Here is a 26954-nt window from a genome sequence, read left to right as displayed (position 1 = left end):
CAGGACTAGACAGACTAGATGCAGGATGTTCCCGATGGCGGGGGAGTTCAGAACCAGGGGTCACAGTCTAAGGATAAGGGGTAAGCCATTTAGGACTGAGATGAGAAGAAATTTCTTCACCCAGAGAGTGGTGAACCGGTGGAATTCTCTACCACAGAAGGCAGTTGAGGCCAACTTATTAAATATATTCAAGAAGGAGTTAGATATATTTCTTACGGCTAAAGGGATATGGGGAGAAAGCAGGGACAGGGTACTGAATTTGGATGATCAGCCATGATCTCATTAAATGGCGGAACAGGCTCGAGGGGCCGAATGGCCTACTCCTGCTCCTATCTGCTATGTTTTCTATGTAAGTTACCAGAGTCCTCCTCCTTAATGAGATTGGCTGGCCCGCCTACATTCTGTCAATAACTTCCAAGGAGACAATTTCTGTAGTAGATTTAGATTTATAATTATAATTTGGTGAGAGTCACCACTTTTATACAGGTTCCTACCTTGATTTAAATAGCAGACAAATGAATTTCATATGATTGTATTAAGTGTTTCTATGTTAATACCACACAATGGGGGAGAAATTCAACTTGTGCCTAAAATGGACACAAAGTCAGCAGAGCTCTGTGCTGACCTGAGCCAAATTTGATTTCGGGCCTCAATTGAATGCTGCTGGCGAGCTGCAGGCACCAAATGGGCACCCCACTGCGGCTCACTGGTCAGGGTGGGCAGGACTTCAGCCAGCTGAGCTGGCCTGCAGAGCATGTCTGAGGGCCGGTGGGGTTGTAGAAATCGCAGGGGGGGCGGGGCTTCAAATGGGTCGGCAACAGGCAGTCCTGCTTCTCCTAAGCCCATAAAAACAAAAACTGAAAACCTCCTGGACCTTATCTTGATTGTTCTCTAATGGTCGCTTTAAGGAATGCTGTTCAGGCCGCTCAACGCCTGGAACAACTAGGTGGAGTGTGCGTGGCAAAATGCTGCACCCATTTGTGCCTGAATTTCACTTTCAGGGTCTTACAAATAGCGTAGGACCCCAATTTGCACATTTAGGGATCCTAATACCTGTTACAGGTGGTTTCCCAGTATGACTAGGAAAGAAAGAACTTGGATTTATATACAAAAGCAAAATACTGTGGATGCTGGAAATCTGAAATAAAAACAGAAAACGCTGGAAATACTCAGCAGGTCAGGCAGCGTCTGTGGAGAGAGAAACAGTGTTAACGTTTCAGGTCGATGACCCTTAGTCAGAACTGGAAAAAGTTGGAGACGGAACAGGTTGTTAAGTAATTGTAGGGGCAGGGAAAGGGGGGGAGGGGAGGAAAGAACATAAGGGAAGGTCTGTGATAGGATGGGAGGCAGGAGAGATTAAGAGACAAAAGGGATGATGGTTCAAGGCAAAAGGAGATGGTAATGGGACAAGTTAAGAAACAAAAGATGGCTCTAGATGAGGTGTAAATGGCAATGGCAGAATGAAAGACAGCTGCCATGTGAGAGAGAGAAAAAAAAGATAGGGGCAGAGGTTATGGTCTGAAATTGTTGAACTCGATGTTGAGTCCAGAAGGCTGTAAAGTGCCGAATTGAAAGATGTGCAAATTGGGGTCCTACGTTGAGCTTCATTGGAACAGTGTAAGAGGCTGAGGCCAGTGAGGTCAGAGTGGGAGTGGAGCAGAGAATTAAAGTGACAGGCGACCGGAGGCTCGGGGTCACCCTTGCGGACTGAACGGAGGTGTTCCGCAAAGCGGTCACCCAATCTGCATTTGGTCTCCCCAATGTAGAGGAGACCACATCGTGAGCAGCGAATACAGTATACTGAATTGCAAGAAGTAGAAGTAAATCGCCGTTGCACCTGGAGGGAGTGTTTGGGGCCCAGGACAGTGGGAAGGGAGGGGGTAAAAGGGCATGTGTTGCATCGCCTGTGCTTGCACTTAGATTTATAAATTCTTTCATAACCTTTCGATTCATAACCTCATGACGTCCCAAAGAGCTTTAGAGCCAATGAGGTACTTTTGAAGTGTAGTCATTATTGTAATATAGGAAACGTGGCAGCCAATTTGCACTCAGCAAGGTCCCATAAGCAGCAATGTGATAATGACCAGGTAATCTGTTTTTTAGTGATGTTGGTTGAGGGATAATGGCCAGGACACCAGGGAGAGTGCCCCTGCACTTCTTCAAAGTAATGACAAAAGATCTTTTACATCCACCTAAGAGGGCAGATAGGGCCTCGGTTTAATGGCGCATCTGAAAGACGGCACCTCCGACAGTGCAGTTCACTCAACAGAGTCAGCCTAGATTATGTACTTAAATCTCTGCTGTGAACTCACAATCTTCTGAGTCAGAGGCGAGGGTGCTACCACTGAGCCACGGGGGACTCACTAAAAGTTGCCTGAGCAAATATAGTGTTCACCGCACTTCAGGTATAGCAGATCAGGACATAAAATTCAACGGTCCAATGCCGGTTTCATGCTGGAAAAACAGGGGGCCGTGAGTTGAATTTCTGCCCAGTGTTATTTCAAGGCCAGGGGGAGTTAAACCAACATGCTCGCTATATATGCATGGAATCTCAATCTGTAAACCTTGACCTTGGACAGTAGACGGAATGAAGGACAATTTGTTGGTTTTTAGCTGGAAGAATTTCTATTACAGCCCAAAAGGTTGATTTTACCGGTTATCAGTGTCGGACTAAACTTATATTGAACAAAAAAAGGTTATTTTCATAACTTTTATTTCTTAACTGCAAAGTATTGCAATACATTACATATGTTTGTATTTCATTATAAAAACCCTCATAATACAATCTCTTCACATTCTATTTTCTCAGAGCTATGCTTTATTCATTAGGATATTGAGATTGTCTGTTTAAAAACGTGGTCTAACTGGTTATAATCAATGCCTTATTGTAATCTATTTAAAGTCACTGATAGTTTATCAACATCAGATTGCAACTCGTTCAGTGACAGCTTTAGGGATGTCAGCTCCTCCTCAGCAGTCTCAGTCTTTTCAGGTTTTGAGAGTAGGCTGTCCACAGTTGACCCTAATGCTTCCAGGTCACTCTTTGCCTCACTGATGGAAGACCTCAGTTCATCCATGGATGTTTCCATTGAAGATAATTTCCCATCAAACTCATACTGTACAGTCTCTTCCATTGAGTTTAACGCAGCTGCAACAATCTTACATTTTTCATCAATTTCACCGACATTTTTTTCCAACTGCTTTAACCTTTCCTTGTGTTCAGATTGCATTTCCTCAATGTGTTGCTTCTGATGTGATTCGAGAGCTTGCATTTCATTCTGCAGAGCATTAAGCGCTTCATCTGTTGCCAGACTTTGCAGATCTTTCAGGTTTGCTTTTAGTGTTTGGATATCATTACCGAGTGACACCTGAGACTCAGCCACATTTTTCATCGTTCTCTGCACTGAATCTAGATCATAGAACTCTATTTTTTCAGATAAGTGTGTTGCAGCTGTATTCAAAGCCATAACGTTTTCCTCGGTCGCAGTTAACCGGGATTCAAAATTTTCATTATTCTTTTCTATATTTACTGAAGCATCAATTGTTTTTGAAAGCAGTATTTTTTCTTGCTCATTCATGCTGTTCTTAGTTTCCTGTAAGTCTTGCCGACAATCGTGAATCGCTTCAGATACAGCATTGAGAGAGATTTCAGTTTTAGAGACTGATTGCTTCAGTGCTTCATGTGCAGTCTGCTGTGAATATGAGGTACTTTTCAACTGATCATATTTACCGACTAAAGATGCAATTTCTTGACCCTTTGTCTCAACAGTTATTTCCAGTGAACCGATCTTTGACTTAATTTCATCAATGTCATTCTGACTCTTCGCCTGTACCTCTGTAAAAACAGCAATGTTATCATGGATTGATTTGGTTAATTCTGTTAATCTTTCCTCGACTGTTTTTTCAAGAGATGTAAAATCTCTCTCTCTTGCATCTTTTACATCTTGGATACCATCAGAGAGGTCTCGAAGGATTTCATTCTGCAGCTTTTGCAGAGTTTCACCAATTTGATTTGTCTTGCTTTTGCCGTTGTTGACTGCATTGTTAGTTTCTTGCAGCTCCTGTTGGGTGTCATGCAAAACTGAGTCCAGTCTGTCAATCAAGACTTTAGTAGATTCCATCTGCAATAGATAACAAAGTCTTCATATAAAACAGTAATATCATAGTGTGCTAATGACTGGAAATATAACACAAAATACAATGAGGATAATTAATTTGTCATTCTAATGTCATAAATGCATCTGAATGCTTGACCTCTTGTGTAATAATTGACATTTGCTACATCTGTGAAATGGGCTGCTAAAAAAAATTCAGAAATAGTCATTCAGTGCACTCTGAATGGTTAAAATGTCACCACAATAAACCTCAATGTACCCACCACCTTCAAAAAGAAACACACAGGAAAAGCCACACATTTGGTTTGTCAAGTTAATAGATGAGAAAAGAAAACACACAGTAAACAACAAAACAGATCAAGTTTAATTTCCATGGTAATAGTTGGTTTCTTGTCTAATACTTTCCCTGCCATAATTTTATGAGAAACAAAATGCTACAGTTTCTTACAGCATTTGTTTTCAAATCTTTAAGTATAAATTGGAAACTTAAGGATCAACTTAAGTTCAAACATAAATACTGGACAACATGGGCTATGTGGAGACAAAGAGCTGGATTTTGATACTGGAGGCAAAGGGCTGGATTTTGATACTGGAGGCGTGTAGGAGGCGGGACTACAACTTTCGGGGTTGCAGTCCCGTCTCCATCGAGTTGTGGCCAACCTACGCGATTTTCACTTGATTGACCTTGTTGAGCCCGCCCAGCGGGCTCAGCAGGCCAATTAAGGGCCACCCGGCAACGGGTGACGTCACAGATTGACATTTCATCTGTCTGGACCTGGGAGTGGATTGAGGGGCGCGGCAGCAGTGAGCGAGGCCCGACCACAGCGGCTGGACCTGGGGAGTGGATTGAGGAGCGCGGCGGCAGCGAGGCGAGGCCCGACCACAGCGGCTGGACCTGGGAGTGGATTGAGGAGCGCGGCGGCAGCGAGGCGAGGCCCGACCACAGCGGCTGGACCTGGGAGTGGATTGAGGAGTGCGGCAGCAGCGAGGCGAGGCCCGACCACAGCGGCTGGACCTGGGAGTGGATTGAGGAGCACGGCGGCAGCAAGGCGAGGCCCGACCACAGCGGCTGGACCTGGGAGTGGATTGAGGAGTGCGGCAGCAGCGAGGCGAGGCCCGACCACAGCGGCTGGACCTGGGAGTGGACTGAGGAGTGCGGCGGCAGCGAGGCGAGGCTTACCAATTCAGCAACGGGGGAGAGAGGTAAAAAGTAATCAAAGTGTGACGTCACCAGGAAGCAGGTAAGTGATTGGTTGGTGAGTATTTCTTTCTTTTTTAAACTTTAACTCCGTGGTTTATAGTTACTAAGGTCTCTCTGGTGTAACGGGGACTGTTGGTAAACCATTTAACTGTAGTGTAATTAGTGGGGATTGATTGATTTAATTTAAATTCAATTAATTAAAGGGTAAGTCATGGCAGGACAGCCCGGCCACGTGATATGCTCCTCCTGCGATATGTGGGAACTCAGGGACACTTCCTGTGTCCCTGAAAACTACATGTGCAGGAAGTGCATCCAGCTGCAGCTACTGACAGACCGCATTGCGGCACTGGAGCTGCGATTGGATGCATACTGGAGCGTTCGCGATGCTCAGGACATCGTGAATAGCATGTTTACAGAGTTGGACACACCGCAGGTACAGGTTGGACAGGAAGAAAGGGAATGGGTGACCAACAGGTGGAGTACTAGGTGCAGGCAGGTCGTGCAGGGGTCCCCTGTGGACATCCCCCTCTCAAGCAGATACACCACTTTGAGTGCTGTTGGGGGGGGATGACTTATCAGAGGAAAGCAGCAGCAGCCAACTTCCTGGCACCAGGGGTGGTTCTGCTGTACAGCACGGGAGGAAAAAAAAGAGTGGGAGAGCTATAGCAATAGGGGATTCTATTGTAAGGGGAATAGATAGGCGTTTCTGCGGCCGCAAACGAGACTCCAGGATGGTGTGTTGCCTCCCTGGTGCAAGGGTCAAGGATGTCTCAGAGCGGCTGCAGAACATCTTGGAAGGGGATGGTGAACAGCCAGCTGTCGTGGTGCATATAGGCACCAACGATATAGGTAAAAAGCGGGATGAGGTCCTAAAAGCGGAATATAGGGAGTTAGGAGGTAAATTTAAAAATAGGACCTCAAAGGTAGTAATCTCAGGATTGCTACCAGTGCCACGTGCTAGTCAGAGTAGAAATAGAAGGATATTTCAGATGAATACGTGGCTAGAGGAATGATGCAAGGGGGAGGGATTCAAGTTCCTGGGACATTGGAACTGGTTCTGGGGGAGGTGGGACCAGTTCAAACCGGACGGTCTGCATCTGGGCAGGGCTGGAACCGATGTCCTAGCGGGAGTGTTTGCTAGTGCTCTGGGGGAGGGTTTAAACTAAAATGGCAGGGGGTTGGGAACCTGAGCAGGGAGACAGAGGAAAGGGAAACAAGGATAAAAGCAAAAGATAGGAAGGAGAAAAACAAAAGTGGCAGCCAGAGAAATCAGCGGTTTAAATCAAAGGTGGCCACAGCAAATAATAATTCTAATAGGTCTAAGAGCGTTAAAAAAACAAGCCTGAAGGCTTTGTGGCTTAATGCGAGGAGCATTCGTAATAAGGTGGATGAATTGGCTGCGCAAATAGAGGTAAACGAATATGATTTGGTTGGGATAACGGAAACGTGGCTCAAAGATGGCCAAGGCTGGGAACTCAACATCCAGGGGTATTCGATATTCAGGAAAGATAGGCAAAAAAGGAAAGGGAGGTGGGGTAGCATTACTGGTTAAAGAAGGGATTAACACAATTGTAATGAAGGATATTAGCTCTGATGATGTGGAATCTGTATGGGTAGAATTGAGAAATACTAAGGGGAAGAAAACGTTAGTGGGAGTGGTATATAGACCTCCAAACAGTAAGGCGGAAGTTGGGGATGGCATTAAAAGGGAAATTAAAGAAGCATGCAATAAGGGCACAGCAGTCATCATGGGTGACTTTAATCTACATATAGATTGGGCTAACCAAATTAGTAACAATACTGTGGAGGAGGAATTCCTGGAGTGTTTACGGGATGGTTTCCTGGACCAATATGTCGAGGAACCAACTAGAGATCAGGCCATCTTAGACTGGGTATTATGTAACGAGAAAGGATTAATTAGCAATCTTGTTGTACGAGGCCCCTTGGGTCAGAGCGATCATAATATGATCGAATTCTTCATTAAGATGGAGAATGAAGTAGTTGACTGAGAGACTAGGGTCCTCAATTTAAATAAAGGAAACTACGATGGTCTGAGGAGCGAGTTGGGTAGGATTGATTGGGGAATGTCACTCAAAGGGTTGACGGTGGATAGGCAATGGCAAACATTCAAAGACCGAATGGATGAACTACAGAATTTGTTCATCCTAGTTTGGCATAAAAATAAAACAAAAAAGGTGACTCAACTGTGGCTAACAAGGGAAATTAGGGATAGCATAAGATCCAAGGAGAGGACATAAAAATTGGCCAGAAAAAGCAATAATCCTGAGGATTGGGAGCAGTTTAGGATTCAACAAAGGAGGACAAAGGGATTAATTAAGAAAGGGAAAATAGATTATGAGAGTAAGCTTGCAGGGAACATAAAAACTGACTGTAAAAGCTTTTATAGATATGTGAAGAGAAAAAGATTGGTGAAGTCAAGCGTAGGTCCCTTACAGTCAGAATCAGGGGAATTTATAATGGGGAACAAAGAAATGGCAGACCAACTAAATACATATTTTGGTTCTGTCTTCACAAAGGAGGACACAAATAACCTCCCAGAGATGCTGGGGAACATAGGGTCTGATGAAAGGGTGGAACTGAAAGAAATCAGTATTTGTAGGGAAATGGTGTTTGGAAAATTGATGGGACTGAAGGCCGATAAATCCCCAGGGCCTGATAATCTACATCCTAGGGTACTTAAGGAAGTGGCCCTAGAAATAGGAGATGCGTTGCTGGTCGTTTCAGAACTCGATAGACTCTGGAACAGTACCCATGGATTGGAGGGTAGCTAATGTTACCCCACTATTCAAAAAAGGTGGTAGAGAAAAAGCGGGGAATTATAGACTGGTAAGCCTGACATCGGTAGTGGGGAAAATGCTAGAGTCCATTATAAAAGATGTAATAGCAGAGCACTTGGAAAGCAGTGACAAGATCGGACAAAGTCAACATGGATTTACAAAAGGTAAATCATGCTTGACTAATCAACTGGAATTTTTTGAGGATGTAACTGGTAAAATAGATAAGGGAGAACCAGTGGATGTGGTGTATTTGGACTTTCAGAAGGCTTTCGATAAGGTCCCGCATAAGAGATTAGCGTGCAAAATTAAGGCACAAGGGATTGGGGGCAAGGTATTGACTTGGATAGAGAACTGGTTGGCGGACAGAAAGCAAAGAGTTGGAATAAACGGGTCGTTTTCCGAGTGGCAGGCAGTGACTAGTGGGATACCACAAGGATCGGTCCTAGGACCCCAGCTGTTCACAATATATATTGATGATCTGGACGAGGGAATTGGATGTAATATCTCCAAATTTGCAGACGACACAAAGCTGGGTGGGAGGGTATGCTGTGAGGAGGATGTCGTGAAACTCCAGTACGATTTGGACAGGTTGGGTGATTGGGCAGAAACATGGCAAATGCACTATAATGTGGATAAATGTGAGGTTATCCACTTTGGTGGCAAAAACAGGAAGGCAGATTATTTTTTGAATGGCAATAGATTGGAAGAAGGGGAAGTGCAAAGAGACCTGGGTGTTCTTGTGCACCAGTCGCTGAAGGTAAGCATGCAGGTGCAGCAGGCGGTTAAGAAGGCAAATGGTATGTTGGCCTTTGTAGCAAGAGGGTTCGAGTACAGGAACAAGGATGTCTTGCTGCAGTTGTACAGGGCCTTGGTGAGACTGCACCTTGAGTATTGTGTGCAGTTTTGGTCGCCTTATCTGAGGAAGGACGTTCTTGCCATGGAAGGAGTGCAGCGAAGATTCACCAGGCTGATACCTGGGGTGGCAGGAATGACGTATGAGGAGAGATTGTGTCGATTGGGCTTATACTCACTGGAGTTTAGAAGATTGAGAGGGGAGCTCATCGAAACCTATAAAATTCTGTCAGGCCTGGACAGACTAGATGCAAGAAGGATGTTTCTGATGGCCGGGGAGTCCAGAACCAGGGGTCATAGTCTAAGGGGTAAGCCATTTAGGACTGAAATGAGGAGGAATTTCTTCACCCAGAGAGTGGTGAACCTGTGGAATTCTCTGCCACAGAGGGCGGTGGAGGCCAGTTCATTAAGTATATTCAAAAAAGAGTTGGATATATTTCTTCAGGCTAAAGGGATCAAGGGATATGGGGAGAAGGCAGGGACAGGGTACTGAATTTGGATGATCAGCCATGATCTCATTGAATGGCGGAGCAGGCTCGAAGGGCCGAATGGCCTACTCCTGCTCCTATCTTCTATGTTTCTATGTAAGAGCTTTTGACAGATGAAATATCAGTGTTTGACAGCTCTTTGAAGCTGTCAAACACTAACAATCTGCACACGAAGTTAATTCCTTCCTCTCAGGCTGATTTAGAGATCTCCCCAGAATAGAAAGCTGATTGCTGCAATTTTTGACAGCTCGCGGCCATTCTGCTTTCTGTGCCGGTGAGATGAGGGACTCCCGAGACCTGAAGGAAGGAAGATAAGAAAAGGTAAGTAAAACTTATTTAAACACTTTACACACACCAAACACACTTACCTCTGCACTCATGCACCCATCACTCACCTGAACACTGGACATCTCGAACCCTCCAAGCCCGACAGTCCGCCTCGCTAACTTGGCGTGGTTTGGAGCCGTCGGGAATCCCACACTTCAGGAATGAAAATAGGGATTAGGCTAAAAACTGCCTGTTAACTACCTGTTGACAGGCAGTTAATTGGCACTAACCTCCTTCCCGCCTCGGGGAGGTGGCTCCCAGCACAGGTCGGGTATCCGCCTCCTTTGAAACTGGCATGGAGGTGGGTTGGGGGCGGGATGGCTTCGTGCCCCCGATTTTGAGATTTTAACCCCCCACACGCCTCCAATCCTGCCTCCACGGCCCAATGAAAATCCTGCCCAAAGAGTTCGTGAGCAGGGTATTTACCAGTCAATCTGTTTCTTGGAGAAGGAAGAAGAGGAGCAATGGAGGGATGTCAGGCAGGTCAGGCTGCAGTATAGGAAGAGTATAGCCACCTGCCAGTACCCTCCCACTTACAATTGCAGGTACAGACACACCTACCTGACAATGACTACTGGCTCCACAGGCTCAAGGGCAGCGGTCTGACAAATGGAGGCTGTGCCAACTGCTCCAAAGACACCTGAAGTTAACATGCAAGATTGTGCGAGCACTGCCAGTGACAGTATCGGTCAGTTGCACCCTCATGCTCTCTGCCTCTGCCTCTTTCTAGGCATGCTGCATTGCTGTTCCATGGGGAGACTCCTGCATTACCAAACAAGACCACCCTCCATGCTACCACCTAATTCAGCGCCAACACCACTTCACCAGCCAGCAAACAGGGAGTTTCAGTGTAGTGTCACTCTATCACTTGACCACAGACTTGGTTCCCTGCCTCCACATTTATTGGGCTAGCTACTAGATTTTACCAGGCATTTTGATACCCAAACCTTGGCGAAGGTTGAATTATTAACATTGCATTAAGTGTTCTTCTGTTAATATGGGGCAGAAATTCAACTTCCATTAAAAATGTTAACAGTTTTTGTAAAAAAACGACCAATGTTTTTGCCCCGTATGCAGCCTTTAAGTGGCTGTGTCCCTTAAATTCACCTAGGGTTGTTTGCATGCAATGTCTCCCTCCCCCAGTGAGCTTCCAACACTGTCCAATATGGCTGGGGGATCACCCACATATTGTAGATTAATCTGACCCCATAAATAAGGCAGAGTCATTGGGCCAGAAATTCGGGTCCCCACGGGTGAGTACGCGCTGTGTACTCACGCGTAGGGCCAACGAAAGTGCCGGTTTTGTGCATGCACTGCGCATGCGCTGGAAACCAGAACTTCCATTCCCTTGAAGGAAGGGGTTCGGAGGTCAAACGTGTGCGCCAGAGAGGCAGCGCATACACCTGGAACTTCCGATTTAAAAAAAAAAACAGGTTTCTCCGTGCGGCTAAGTCCCTAGCAGCTGCGCGTGATAAAAGCAGTCGCAAGGCCGACTTTTAACAAGGTAAGAGGTTAATTAAGTAAAATTAAAACATTTTTTCCACAGGTTTATCATTTTAAAATACTTTAAAGAAACATAAGTTTATTTTTAGCCCCGTTAAAAACTTTAATTTTTTCAAAAATTTAAATTTTTGTTTAAAATAGTTAATTTATGTAATTTATAGTTATTTTAAAAATGTGATGGTTTAAAAAAAAATTATTTGAAGTTTTACTTAGGTTTTGGGGCCAATCTCTATTCATAGATTTGACTGGTCTTCCTGTCAAATCTATGAATGGAGATTCCCTGCTCCAATTGGCTCCCCATGGCCCACGTGATCCCAGGGGACACTGCGAACTAACTTCGCCACTGGGATACGCGAGCACTGCACACCGGCAGCTGGAGAAGGCCCAGGATCGGAATCCCACGTGGCCCCACAGCACAACGGCAGGCGCGCTAAGTGCAGGTCCGGGGCTTGCGCCCGCGGTAAGCCTCCGACCCGAATTTCTGGCCCATTATACTAATGGTATAAGTTCTGACGAAGGGTCATCGACCTGAAATGTTAACTCTGTTTCTTTCTCCACAGATGCTGCCTGACCTGCTGAGCATTTCCAGCATTTTCTGTTTTTATTTCTAATAACACACTGCCAGACTAACACGATTTGAGGGCCAATCAAGAAATCTACACTGTATGTTGCATGGTTAGCACTTAAATACATTTCAGTCACATAACTAAACAATTATTGGATCCAGTCGCTTCTTCAGGAAACTCGCACATGAATTGAATAGATTTTTGAACAACAGTCAAGTATCCATTTGTCAACAATTTATTTACAAGTGCCTTCTGATTGCTGCATTTACAAAAATATACTTCATTTACATTTGTTCTGCATACTTACTGCTTTGCATGTTATTACGTAATATTTTCTGATTATTGTTATCCATGTAAAGCCCAAACAAAACGGTTGTTCAATGTAAATCAGTAGAAACAGCCAATCCCAATGTATTCACTGGTCTGTAAAAATCAGTTTAAGCCACTGCTGAGTGTGTTACATACTGCAGTACCAGATGAATACAAGAAGCAGTATAACAGATGTTCTATACTAGTATCCTTTATGTGTTACTGTTTGTTATAATCCCTTGCACAAACCTTCACATTTAAAAGTACATGATTTACAAAATAATCTTTAAAACTTTAAAAAGAGTGTTCCTAAAACTGTTACTAATTGACTTTTATATGTAAAAGAGAAAGAACTTGCATTTATATAATGCTTTTCACATCCTCAGGATGTTCCAAAACATTTCACAAGCAATGTATTACTTTTAGAAGTCACTGTCGGCAAACACGATGGCCAAATTGCACACATGAAGGCAAATTGAATAAATGACTAGTGTATCTGTTTTGGTGATGTTGGTTGAGGGGTACCAATTGGCTAGGACACAAGATGGACCCACCTGTTCTTCTTCAAATAGTGGCATGAGATATGTTATGTCCACCTGAACAGGCAAATAGGACCTTGTTTTTCATAATTCCTCTGAAAGCACCTCTGACAATGTAGCACTCCCTCTGTACTGCATGCAAATGTCAGCCTAAATTATGTACTTAAATCCTGGCACAGAGCTCAAACCCAAAACCTTCCAACTCAGAGCTGAGAGTGCTGCCAACTGACATATGTTTCAAATAACTGCTGGTAAACATCACTCCAACTAGTAATACTTTGAACACCTCTGTTGGTAAAAACATTTTATTCAGCTCTTCAGATGACAAATACATAAATAGGCGCCAACAAACAAACAGAAAAGTGGAACAAAATGCTTTGTTATTAGGAGTTAAATATGCGTCTCTCATTGCTGGCTTCCATTGTAGAACTTGGACCATGTCATGATGTTGGTGTGCTGGCACTAAAAGTGCAGTCTCATGTTGAAAGTTTTAGCTGGTGTCTGAGGAAGTGAGACAACAATAACAACATTTATATAATAATGACCTTAATGTAGAAAAAACATCTCACGGTACTTAACACCTCTGAGAGGTGATCTTGCACTCTTTTCAGTTTGCAGTGGTAGCAGCAGTGTGAAACACTGCAAAGCTTCATTTTTAGTCACTCTTCTAAAATCATTCAGAAAGTGCTCAGTGCCCCACCAGTTCTTCTCAATTTGAGAAAAACGGACTGCAGTTAGAGGCTAAGAAAGAAGTGCAGTTCTGGCATATTCAACAATGCAAGCAGGTAGTATAACACTGGCTGCTTTCTTGCATCACTAACCACATGCTGTGGGTACTCCACATATAGTATAATAAAGGCTTAATAGTCTTTGTGCAAGTTAACTATTCCCAATCCTATGAAGCAAAGGTAATCCCCAGATTCTTGTGTGCTTAACGCACATTTTACCTCAACATTCTTCCCTTATTTTCCCAATTATTTTGATTTTAAGGTCTGCAGATAACAACCCAACCCGACCAGACCCAAACTGCCCAGAAGTTATTGGTGACTTTAAATTATTCACTGGATGCTGCATCAGGATGGCGTAACTGACAGACAGCACTGTACTTACATCTCCTCTGGCTTTCCATAAATGGATGGAGTTAGCTATTTTATGGTTGTGTATTATATTGTCTTTTCCTTGCCAAAAATGTGAATGTGTTCTACTATCTCAGAAACTATTTCCCCTGGTTGGGGGAGTCTAGGACTAGAGGACATAGCCTAAGATTTAGAGCCAAATCCTACAGGAGTGAAGTTAAGAAGCACTTTTACACTCAAAGGGTGATAGAAGTTTGAACTCTCTTCCAGAAACAACAGTTGAGGCTCAGTCAATTGCCAATTTTAAATCTGAGATTCATAGATTTATGCTAACCAAAGGTATTAAGGGATATGGAGTTAGGTCACAGATCATGGCGGAACAGGCTCAAGGGGCTAAATGTTCCGATGTCTCATCTAAGAGATGGTACCTCCAACAATCCAGCACTCTTCAAGTGTGACACTGCAGCGTTGGCCAAGATTATGAGGTCATGTCCACCCTGGGACTTGAAACCACAAACTTCTAACTCAAACATAACAACTGTACCAACTGAACCACACATAACCTAAGAAGAATGCAAAAGAGCTACTGCTGCAGATAAATATTTAAACTGAAACTATTAAAAAAGTTAGTGAGATTAAATAAGTAATTGGCTGGATGGTGTGCAACCCAGAACACTGAATGAGATTGTGGAAGAGATAGCAAATGCATGAACCATAAATTTCTAAAAATCTTTGGAAATGGAAATTGTGCCAAAGGACTGGAGGGTGGTAAATAATAAGCCAATTAATCTTATCGCAGTTGTGGTTAAATATATATTTTTTGAGAATTTGCTCCGGTGTGGAGCCTCACTTAACAGGAGCATGTATTGGAGAATTAGACGTGGAGCTCAGTGCAGTTGATTCATAGCACTGATTATTTTCTGGTGATTAAAATTAATCACCATGAATCGGAAGCACTGACCTCCATGCCCATCTCTCCAATTTGCATTCCCATCAAGCAAGAATCCCAACCAAGTTTGGAGCTTTACACATTTAATCACGAGAGTCCATATTACAGGATTAAATTCATGAAAACTTGGGCTAATCAGGTATACTCAGCATGGATGCCTGACTAATTTCATTGAATTTTTCAAGGAAGTCAGAGTATGTGTAGACACAGGGGATGCTGTGGATCTTGTAGATATGGATTTTCATAAGCTAAGGTGCCATGTAAGAGCCTTGTTAAAAGAAATTGAAAGTACATGATATTAAAGGGTAATGCAGCTGCATGAATAGAAAGATGACCATGGGACAGGAGGGGTAAATAGATGTGTTTTGTATTGGCGGGATGTAGGGACTGCTTTTGCTTTACATTTTTATAAATGATTTGGCAGGAGACAAATGATACTGAAGTTTGCTGATAATACCAAATTGAGGACATGGCAAACAGCAAGGAAGAATTCAGAAATTACTGGAGGCAAAGAGTGGACAAATGCAGTTTAATTCAGAGTGTTAAAGTAGTACATTTTGGGGAAAATAACAGTGAAGGGTGACGTTCCTTAAAGAGTAAGATTCTTAACAGACTGAAGGAAAATCGAGATCTTGCGGTGCAGATACATCCATCCTTAAAGGCAAGGGTGCAGACAGATCATGTGATAACCAAAGCAAATAGGATTCTGGGTTTTACAATGGGGCATTGAATAAAAAAAGCAAGGAAATTATGTTGAATTTCTAAAAAAATATTGGCTAGGCCACAGTTGGGAGTATTGTGTACAGTTCTGGGGACCCCCTAAATAAACAGAAAAATTAAAGCTGATCAAATAGAGATTTTCAAATTATGGAAGGTTTTGAGAGAGTAAATTGTAAGAGAGAGAAGATAGACTATGAGAGTAAACTAGCAAGAAATATAAACACAGACAGTAAGAGCTTCTACAGGTATATAAAAAGAGAGTAACTAAAGTAAACGTTGGTCCCTTAGAGGATGAGACTGGGGTATTAATAATGGGAAACAGGGAAATGGCACAGACTTTGGACAAATATTTTTTATCGGTCTTCACAGTAGAAGACATTAAAAGCATCCCAATAATAAGATAATCAAGGGGCTATAGGGAGGGGGGGAACTTAAAACAATCCCCATCACTAGAGAAAAAGCACGAGACAAACTTATGGGACTAAAGGTGGACAGGTCCCCTGGACCTGATGGCCTGCATCCTAGGGTCTTAAAAGAAGTGGCTGCAGAGATAGTGGATGCATTGGTTGTAATCGACCAAAATTCCCTGGTTTCTGGAGAGGTGCCAGTGGATTGGAAAACCGCAAATCTAACACCTCTTTTCAAGAAAGGAGGGAGACAGAAAGCAGAAAACTATAGACCAGTTAGCCTAACATCTGAAGTTGGGAAAATGCTGGAGTCCATTATTAAGGAGGCAGTAGCAGGACATTTAAAAAATCATAATGCAATCAAGCAGACTCAGTATGGTTTTATGAAAGGGAAATCATGTTTGACAAATTTGCTGGAGTTCTTTGAGGATGTAATGAGTAGGGTGGATGAAGGGGAACCAGTAGATGTAGTGTAAAATAACAACAGAAAATGCTGGAAATACTCAGCAGGCCAGGCAGCATCCGTGGAGAGAGAAACAGAGTTAACGTTTCAGGTCTGGGAAGGGTCTGATGAAGGGTCCCAGACCTGAAACGTTAACTCTGTTTCTCTCTCCACAGATGCTGCCTGGCCTGCTGAGTATTTCCAGCATTTTCTGTTGTTATTTCAGATTTCCAGCATCTGCAGTATTTTGCAATTACAGTAGATGTAGTGTATTTGGATTTGCAGAAAGCATTCGATAAGGTGCCACATAAAAGGTTACTGCACAAGATAAGAGCTCATGGGGCTGGGAGTAATATATTAGCATGGATAGAGGATTGGCTAACTAACAGGAAACAGAGAGTCAGGATAAATGGGTCACTTTCAGGTTGGCAAACTGTAACTAGTTGGGTGCCACAGGGATCAGTGCTGGGGCCTCAGCTGTTTACAATCTATATTAATGACTTGGATGAAGGGACTGTGTGTAATGTAGCCAAATTTGCTGATGATATAAAGATAGCTGGGAAAGCAAGTTGTGAAGAGGACACAAAGAATCTGCAAAGGGATATAGATAGGTTAAGTGAGTGAGCAAAAATTTGGCAGATGGAGTATAATGTGGGAAAATGTGAGGTTATCCACTTTGCTAGGAAAAATAAAAAAGCAAATTATTATTTAAATGGAGGGAGACTACAAAATGCTGCGGTACAGAGGGACCTGGGGATCCTTGTACATGAAACACAAAAAGTTAGCATGCAGGTACAGCAAGTAGTTAGGAAGGCAAATGGAATGTTGGCCTTTATTGCAAGGGGGATGGAGTATAAAAGTAGGGCAGTCTTACTACAACTGTACAGGGCGTTGATGAGACCACACCTGGAGTACTGCGTACAGTTTTGGTCTCCTAATTTAAGGAAGGATATACTTGCATTGTAGGTAGTTCAGAGAAGGTTCACTAGGTTAATTCCAGATTTGAGTGGGTTGTCTTATGAAGATTGAGCAGGTTGGGCCTATACTCATTGGAGTTTAGAAGAATGAGAGGTGATCTTATTGAAACATATAAGATTCTGAAGGGGCTTGACCGGGTAGATGCAGAGAGGATGTTTCCCCTTGTGGGGAAATCTAGAACTAGGGGGCATAGTTTCAGAATAAGGGGACGCCCAATTAAAACGGAGATGAGGAGGAATTTCTTCTCTCAGAGGGTCGTGAATCTTTGGAATTCTCTACTCCAGAGAGCTGTGGAGGCGGAGTCATTGAATATATTTAAGGTGGAGATAGACAGATTTTTGAACAATAAGGGAGTCAAGAGTTATGGGGAGCGGGCAGGAAAGTGGAGTTGAGGCCAGGAACAGATCAGCCATGATCTTATCCAATGGTGGAGCAGGCTCGAGGGGCCAAATGGCCTCCTCCTGCTCCTGTTTCTTATGTTTCTATGTAAATTATTTTTCCACTGTGGCAAATTGGTAACATCAGAGAACAAAGGAAAAGTTAGAAGAAAATTTCCAGCGTTATTAGAGCATGTATACTTTACCACAGCTAGCTATTAAAGCACAGACTACAAAATCATTTAGAAGGGAATTTAGTATAAAAAACACAGGGAAAGGGCAAAGTAGACAACCCCAGTTAAAGACCTAGCACCAGCGCAGGTGAAATGGAAAAGTGGCTGCCTTCTGTGGTCCTATGACTCTGGTAGTGAGGTATCTCTCGCAGGTATTATCTTAAGATCTTTGCAATTCTATTCCTACCTCTCAATCAAGTTTTGTGTTTCTTCTTGCGGGGCAAACTCTTGATGATAGCATTTTGACCTCTGCGCATTCACATTAATTTTCCTGCCGTCCTTTATTGTTCAGTATTGCTACTTTATTGATTTTTTTTTGCAATCACGCTCTATAGCAGGCCTATCCCTGAGGAATAAGAAGCATTGTTTGTGTTCCAGAAGATACATCTTTAAATCGGCAAACGGTTTCGTTCAAATACTGGCTCAGAAAAATATGCCTTTTTCTAGTTTCCTTCGTGACATCATTTGCAATTTTACCACCAGCCCTCTATGATATGACAACGATTTGCATTCCTTCACATATATTTACAGATTAAAAAGTGCCTCGTTAAGGTGGTAGATTGTTGTTACGTCCGTGTATAATGAGACACAGACTGCGGAGAACGGTACAACAGGTGTTTACTCAACGTGGCTCACACTGCAACTGATCTGTACAGATTACTACTCAGTGTTATATACAGGTGTGGTCACTGCCGGTACTGCAGTATACATGAGCTGTAAAACATAGTTCCCCCCTTAAAAGGTATATACGTTACAATTCCTCCCCTTTTAGATTAACAGTACCATAACACTCATTTAACAATTACACATCAAACTAATTACAATTAACACTTTTAACATGCAACATTAGCTAAAAATAGTCCATTTATATATTCAGTCTTTGGGGAGGCTTCCTGATCCTTTCTGGATAGCGCCTTTCCCGAGTGTCTTGCTCTTGGTACGGAGGCGATTCTGGCCCCCTGTCGTCGATTGGTTCATCAGCTTCCGATGCTACCGTTTCTGGGGTAGATGCGACCTGTACGTCGGGTTCATCACCAGGTACGTATGGGCGAGGCATGGGGTTGACTTGTTCCTGTGACTCTAGGATCTGGTCAGCATGGCGTCTCACGATGCTCTCCCCAACGTCCACTGTGTACATTAGTGGGCCCTGCCATGTGCATATCGTTCCTGGCTGCCATTTTTCTGTTCAGTAGTCACGGGCCAAGACTGGTTGCCCTACATTGAAGCTCCTTGTTGGCTTCTCATGGATGTGCTGGAATTGCTTACTCTCAACATCTCTTCGTACGTTTGGTCTGAGCAAATCCAGGCGAGATCTTAACCTTCGGTTAAAGAACATCATGGCTGGGGCCTGGTTGGTGACTGCATGTGTCGCATTCCGGTAGGCGAACAGGAAATTGTCCACCTTGTGCTGCAGCGGCATGTTGTCATTGTACATAGCCTTTATTGCCTTCTTAAAGGTTTGTATGAACCTCTCAGCCAATCCATTTGTGGCTGGATGATACGGGGCGGATATGTAATGCCTTACCCCATTCTTTTTCAAGAACCTCCGGAACTCTTCGGACACAAACTGTGGTCCGTTGTCGGAGCAAATCTGTTCTGGCAAACCATTCCTGGCAAAAATGGTCCGTAGGACTGCAATAGTTTTCTCCGTGGTGGTGGAGGACATTTTGATCCCCTCAGGCCATTTCAAGTGCGCATCCACGGCTATTAAAAACATTGAGTCCATGAATGGACCAGCAAAATCAATATGCACCCGTTGCCATGGAGAGGAGGGCCACTCCCATGGGTGTAGAGGGGCCTGTGGTGGTGCATTTTGGACTTTCTGGCATCCTGAGCAGCTCTTGGTCAGGTCCTCGATTTGTTTATCGATTCCCGGCCACCACACATAAGCCCTGGCTAGGCTTTTCATTTTTACCCCTCCCAGATGACCCTCATGAAGCTCATTGAGCACACTATCCGTTAACTTGGGTGGGATTACCACTCGGGATCCACACATCAAGGTCCCCCGGCACACTGACAGCTGTTCTCTCCTTGTCGAGAATGCTGGCAACAGTGAGTCGCCATGTGCTGGCCATCCCTTCACCGTCAAATCATATACCCGAGACAGTGTCGGGTCATTTCGGGTTTCCTTTTCAATACAAGCGTTAGTTACCGGTAGGTATTCAACTATAGTCGAATGGAATATTTCGACAGGATCCACTGCTGGTGCTTCCTCCGCAGTAGGCAGTGGCAGGCGTGATAGCCCATCAGCATTTCCATGCTGTGTTCGTGCCCTTATATTCAATCTCATAGTGGTGCGCCCCTAGAAAAAGTGACCATCTTTGTAGTCGTTGCGCAGTCATCACCGGACCGCCCTTCTTCGGATTAAAAATGGAGACAAGAGGCTGGTGATCAGTCAGCAAGGTGAATTTCTGTCCATGCAGATAGTGATTGAACTTTTTCACTCCCCACACTAGGCTGAGGGTCTCCCTGTCAATCTGGGCGTAGTTGCGCTCGGCTGAGGTTAGTGATCGTGACGCAAAGGCTATTGGCCTCTCTGAGCCGTCCGAGAATTTGTGGGACAGCACCGCTCCAATGCCGTAGGGTGACGCATCACATGCCAACCGAATTGGTAATGCTGGGTTGTAATGGGCCAATACCTCTTTCGATGTGATTAGTGTTTTGCTCTTCTGGAAAGCTCGTCTACATTCGTCACTCTACTTCCATGGCACCCCAGTTTGCAGTAAGGTGTTCAGTGGGTGTAGTATTGTAGACAAATTTGGCAAGAACTTATGGTAGTAGTTTACCAGCCCGAGGAACGACCTCAGTTGTGACACATTTTCCGGTGCTGGAGCCTTGACTACTGCCTCAGTCTTCTCTGGGGATTTACGTAACCCCTCTTTATCTATAACGTGGCCACAATACGAGATCTGTTTTCTAAAAAACTCGCATTTGGGGCGGTTAGCTCGGAGCCCATATTCCTGCAATCTAGTGAGCACCTGCTCCAGGTTAGCAAGGTGATCACTGTCATTTTCGCCCGTGACCAGGATGTCGTCCAAATAACACTGGGTCCCTGGGATCCCTTGCAGGACTTGTTCCATTGCCCTCTGTCAAATAGCCTGAGCTGATGCTACCCCGAATACCAGCCGGTTGTATTGGTAGAGACCTTTATGGGTGTTGATTGTGAGGTATTTTTTTGATGCTTCGTCTACCTCCATTTGCAGATACGCCTGGGCCAGATCAACCTTAGTGAAGCGTTTCCCTCCAGATAGCGAGGCGAAAATATCTTCAATCCGCGGAAGTGGATATTGTATGGTGTGAAGGACCGGGTTCACTGTTACCTTAAAGTCCCCACAGATGTGAACCTTCCTTGGTTCCCCAGGCGTGCTGCTCAACGACTTTTTCATCACAGGGACGATGGGTGTAGCCCACTCGCTCCAGTCTACCTTGGACAGTACACCTGAACGTTCCAGACTCTCCAGCTCTGCTTCGACAGCTGGGCGGATTGCATAAGGTACCGGTCTGGCCTTAAAAAATTTTGGACTTGCGTTTTCTTCAATTTTACTCGTCGCTGTCATGCCTTTTAGTGTTCCGAGTCCTTGCTGGAACACTTCTTTCGCGTCAGTTAGGATCTTTGACAGTCGCCCAGGTGTGACGTCGTCATCCTTTTTGTCAGCCACAGTCAGTGCCTGTATGGAATGCCAATCCAGTTGTATTTTCTGGATCCATTCACGTCCCAGTAATGGTGATCCTCCATCTTGCAATACATACAGGTCTAGTTTTGGTGTTTCCTTACCGTTATATGTAACGGTGACCCTTATTTTTCCTTTGGGGTAGACTTTTTGCCCCGTGTACGTCTTCAAAATAATTTTTGTGTCTCTCAAGGGTATGTGTGAGAATAGCCACTCGTAGTCCCGTCGGTTTATGACTGTTGGGGCTGATCCTGTGTCCAATTCCATCTTTACCTGGACTCCTGCTATCTTGAGAGTGACCCAAATGGTTCGGTGATCCTCCGTTGTGATCACATTATGTAGTTTCAGACAACTCAGTTCCCTGCTTTCGGAGTCGTTATCACTCTTTTGTTCGTCTGAACTATTCTCCGTTATCTTATGTACCTTCTTGTACTTTCCTTTGGTCGGTTTCTTATTGCTGGTTTTCTTTCCCAACCTGCAGACTCGTGCTATGTGTCCTACTTTTCCACACTGTCTGCACACTTTGTCTTTGAACCAGCAATCATTCTGGTCGTGTGTTGTTCTGCCGCAGCGATAGCACTTCGCGGTTCCATATGACATTTCGTTTGTGCCATATTCTTGCGGTCTCTGTTGTATCTCTGCAGCGCCCCGTGCTGCTGCTTCATATGATACCGCAATGCTGAAAGCCTTTTCCAGCGTAAGGTCCTTTTCAGATAAAAGCCGTTTCTGGGTTCCTTCACTTTGAAGCCCACGCACAAACTTGTCCCTTAAGGTATCTGCCAGTCCCGCTCCAAACTGGCAGTGTTTCGATAGTTTACGCAGTTCTGTTAAATAATCAGCATTGCTTTCATCCTTATGCTGGTTCCGTTTGTGAAACTTGAATCTTTCTGCTATCAGCAGCGGTGTGGGGTTTAAATGTTCCTTTAGTATCATTACTATGTCTTCAAAACTCTTTTCCATTGGCTTCGTTGGGGTTACTAGATTTCGTAATAAACTATACGTCTTTGCACCCATTAAATTTAACAATACCGACGCTTTCTTGTCACCTGACACCCCATTTGCCTTGCAGTACACCTCTATTCGTTCGACATATGTAGTCCAATCTTCGACTTCATTGTCAAATGCGGTGATACTGCCACTCTTCGGCATTTTGGGTGTGGTTTAAAATGGCGTCTCCCAATGGCGTCTCCCGCGCTTTCCTTCCTCCCCGCTGCCGCTGACGCCGCTCCCGGCGGTTCTCGTGGCAATGGCGGCGCCCTGTAGGTTTCGCGCGCTTCTCCTGCGCACGCTGCTCTCGGCAGTCCTCATGGCAGTGGCGGCGCCTCGCGGGTTTCTGCGCGTCTCTCTCTCCCTCTCTGACGCTGCTCGGCCCCTGAACACCGGCTGCACCCTGTGCGCTCTGCCCTCTCTCTCTCTCCCCTGTCGACGCTGCTCGGCCCTTTGCTGTGCAGCTCGGTCGGGCTCTAGCCCGCCGCTGACCGGGAAGGGTCTGCGCACGACCTGTTGCCAGCCCGATTCGCTGGACCACCTCGACTGGAAAGCCAAGCCTGGCTCTCGACAGCCTCCCCCGCAATTCTCGAGTCTCTGCTGGATGACTGGGCGGTTGCCCGTGGTCGACGCCTGAGTCTCTGGCCTTGACCTCCAATCCACTGATCTCCAGGAACGAATCCCCGGGAGGTGATGCAGAGTTGCAGTTAGGTTCGAACCTGCCTCGTCGCCAATGTTACGTCCGTGTATAATGAGACACAGACTGCGGAGAACGGTACAACAGGTGTTTACTCAACGTGGCTCACACTGCAACTGATCTGTACAGATTACTACTCAGTGTTATATACAGGTGTGGTCACTGCCGGTATTGCAGTATACATGAGCTGTAAAACATAGTTCCCCCCCTTACTAGCAACTGACTCTGACTTGATGCCTTAATTTACTCCTGCGTTAAGATGCCATTTTCAGAAACTGCATTATCCCTGCTTGGGTGGTAAATGTAAGCCATATAATTGTCATGGGGCGCAGTTATACCGACAGCTTCCCGTTGATGAGAAATGTTTGATGCACATCTGTGCAAAAGTATCAGACGACCGAGCACCCTCAAGCCATGAGGTGTGACAGCTGTTTCAGGAGGCGTATCGTTCTGGTTTGTCTTTGCAGCCAGCGTGGTTAACTTATGTGCAAATGGCCTTGACGCCCACAAGTGTGAAAATTAGCCATCTCATTCTTAAATTGATTTGTTTAAAGTGAGAAACCCTCTCCATTTACTTCAACCACAGGACATGCAAAATAGAGCAGAATTTTTCAAGCATAGCAAAAACTTAAAAAGGAAATGCTGTAGAAGGGAACCTCTTACCTGTTGCAGAACAGTTTCCATCTTCTTGGCCAGTTCGTTGCTTTGACGGGTTGTTTCTTCGTTCCTTTTGTTAAAATGGTTGATTTGCTCCGAGAGGCTGTGGATATACCAGCCTAAAATGGCAGCCGCCGCAGCCAGAGTTAAAAAGAGCAGGCAACTCACCACCGTCCCAATGGCCGAGCCCGACCTTGTTCCCCCTTTGTTTCCCTTCCAGCTCCTCTTTGCCACGTCATCCTGCAGCGTGTGAGAACCCCAATCAGAATTATTTTTACTTCTTTGCTTCACGGAATACATAGTGCAAGAATGTGCAATCTCTGTCAGTGTTGTGTGGTCCTGGAACTGAATGTTAACTTTCTGAGACGGCCAGACAGTCAGAGGAGGGGCGTCAGTGACCCGCAGAATAAGTTGGGTTGGATGTTCAGCCCGAGAAGTTGCTGAAAAGTCTGATTTTTCAGCGCCGCGGGCTCTCTGTCAGGGCTGCAGTGATTTGTAGAGGACCGGGTCCGCTACTGCCACGTACTATGGGAGGGGAACAAACTCATTTGGATGTGCAGCTGGACCCAGTTACATCACCTTCCAAAATCCCACAACTTCACTCTCATCTTTCTCACAAACGATTGTTAATGTGGACTTTGAACCATTCCATACTTCCCCTGTTGCTGCTGCGCCGCAGTCTTTCCCCTCTATTGTTTGAGCTGTGTATTTCCCTTTTCCATTTTCCAGTTTGTCATTCAGGCGCAATAGTTGACTGATTTGACCATTGAAACACAACCATGCAATGAGTTGCGGCGATTCCCCGTACATTTACACACATTTATCACCTATTTTATTGGACAATATTGCTAAGAGGCGATGTTATTGTGATTGTGGAAATCGCATCGGGGAGGTGGAAACTGACGGACAAAGTGTGAGCAGATGCTGTCCGTTCATATAAAAAGAATCAAGGAGGCGTCCTGGCGTTATTGGCCTCCCCGGGACCACGAACCCGGGTCCTGTCACTTGAAGGTCTATTGTTTGGCTCCTCCAGTGCCCTACCCACTCAACGTGGCAGTCTGGCTTCAGAGCAAAGCGACCGAGCGACTGGCAGAAGAGGCGCATACTGGGAGGGGAGATGGGAATGGGTGAACCTGTGAAATTTAACATATCCGTCGACATTTTTAAGTAGTTGGTAAAGGACATTGCTTCTCTCTTTTCCTTGTAGATACATCCAATACAAATATTTTAGATGAGTATGTCAAGAATTTCAAGAGAAGCATCGAAGGGGTACATTAGTATTTGAGGTCACTTATGCGAGTGATTCAACAGTTATAACCCGAGAGTTGCAGCTAGTCTTTATTTAATTACACCTTTAGCTAACATTTTTTTTTTAATGAGTTTCTCCCATTTTGGCACACATTTAGGATATGCCATCTATGGCTGTTTTTTTTCAAACGTTTGTATTATAAGTACATTTGTTTTGTGAATGTCTTTTGTGTCTGTAAAGTGTGATGGATTTATGACAAAAATATACTTTCTCCCCAGGCTTCGAAATTACCATTTCTCTCAACTGCTGTGCAACTCCCAGCAGACTGTGTCCCACATGAAAATGAGAAACTCTTGTTCCGCCCTTGTCTTCTTTTCTTAGGCAGTCCCTCGGAACCGAGGATGACTTGCTTCCACATTAAAAATGAGTTCTCAGGTGACTGATTAGTCCAATGCGGGACCTACAGTTTCTGTCACAGGTGGGGCAGACGGTGGTTGAAGGGGCGGGTGAGTGGGGTGCTTGGGTTGACGTGCGCTCCTTGCGCTGCCTGCGCTTGGCGTCCGCTTGCTCCCGGCTAAGAGACTCGAGGTGTTCGGCGCCTTCCCGGATGCTTCTCCTCCACTTTGTGCGGTCCTGGGCCAGGGATTCCCAGGTGTCGGTGGGGATGTTACACTTTTTCAAGGAGGCTTTGAGGGTGTCCTTGAAGCGTTCCCTCTGCCCACCTGGGGCTCTCTTGCCGTGCCGGAGCTCCGAGTAGAGCACTTGATTTGGGAGTCTCGTATCGGGCATGCGGACAATGTGACCCGTCCATCGGAGCTGATCGAGCGTGGTCAAAGCTTCGATGCTGGGGATGTTGGCCTGAGCCAGAACACTGATGTTGGCGTGCCTATCCTGCCAATGGATTTGCAGGATCTTGTGGAGGCAGCGTTGGTGGTACCTCTCCAGTGCTCTGAGCTGCCTGCTGTACATGGTCCATGTCTCTGAGGCATACAGCAGGGCGGGTATCACTGCTGCTCTGTAGGCCATGAGCTTAGTGCCGGGTTCGAGTCCTGGTCTTCAAACACTCTCTTCCTCAGGTGACTGAAGGCTGCACTGGCACACTGAAGGTGGTGTTGGACTTCATCGTCGAAGTCTGCCCTTGTTGACAGTAGGCTCCCGAGTGGTCCACGTTGTCCAAGGCCTTGTCGTGGATTTTGATAATCGGGGGGCAGTACTGTGTGGCAGGGGCAGGTTGGTAGAGGACCTTTGTCTTATGGATGTTTCGAGTAAGGCCCATGCTCTCGTACGCTTCGGTGAAGGTGTTGACAATGGTTTGGAGTTCAACCTCTGAGTGTCTACATGTATGTAGTCTAGGTCTAACGAGGAACCAGTTTGGGGTAATTTTTTCTCCTTTGTCTCCTCTACATTGGGGAGACCAAACGCAGATTGGGTGACCGCTTTGCGGAACACCTCCGTTCAGTCCGTAAGGGTGACCCCGAGCTTCCGGTTGCCTGTCATTTTAATTCACCACCCCATTCCCACTCGGACCTCACCGTCCTTGGCCTCTTGCATTGTTCCATGGAAGCTCACTGTAAACTCGAGGAACAGCACCTCATCTTCCGATTAGGCACTTTACAGCCTTCCGGACTCAATATTGAGTTCAACAATTTCAGATCATAACCTCGGCCCCTATTACATTTTTACTTATATTTTTTATCCACACCTTTGTTTTGGCCTTTCCCCCCCCCCCCGCCCCGCTTTCTTTTTTTTTCTCTCTCCCACATGGCAGCTGTCTCCCATTCTGCCAGCGCATTTCACACCTAATCTAGAGCCG

The 26954-nt window shown here is 45.1% G+C and overlaps 1 protein-coding gene across 1 annotated transcript; it reads right to left on the bottom strand.

Annotated features, from left to right (window-relative positions):
* Positions 1-2696: 2696 nt before the first annotated feature.
* On the bottom strand, positions 2697-24811 carry ckap4 (cytoskeleton associated protein 4). Its single transcript, XM_086010220.1, has 2 exons — positions 23899-24811; positions 2697-4121 (listed from the first exon to the last, which is right to left on the bottom strand). The coding sequence occupies exons 1-2, from the start codon at positions 24190-24192 to the stop codon at positions 2883-2885; spliced, it is 1533 nt and encodes a 510-aa protein (XP_085866346.1). The 5' UTR covers positions 24193-24811; the 3' UTR covers positions 2697-2882.
* Positions 24812-26954: the final 2143 nt, after the last annotated feature.

This window comes from Somniosus microcephalus, chromosome 17, assembly GCF_052327205.1.
Source record: "Somniosus microcephalus isolate GS21.2 chromosome 17, FLI_Smic_1.0, whole genome shotgun sequence".
Taxonomy (NCBI): domain Eukaryota; kingdom Metazoa; phylum Chordata; class Chondrichthyes; order Squaliformes; family Somniosidae; genus Somniosus; species Somniosus microcephalus.
Note: the sequence above shows the minus strand (reverse complement) of the source record. Positions and strands in the feature narration are given on the sequence as shown.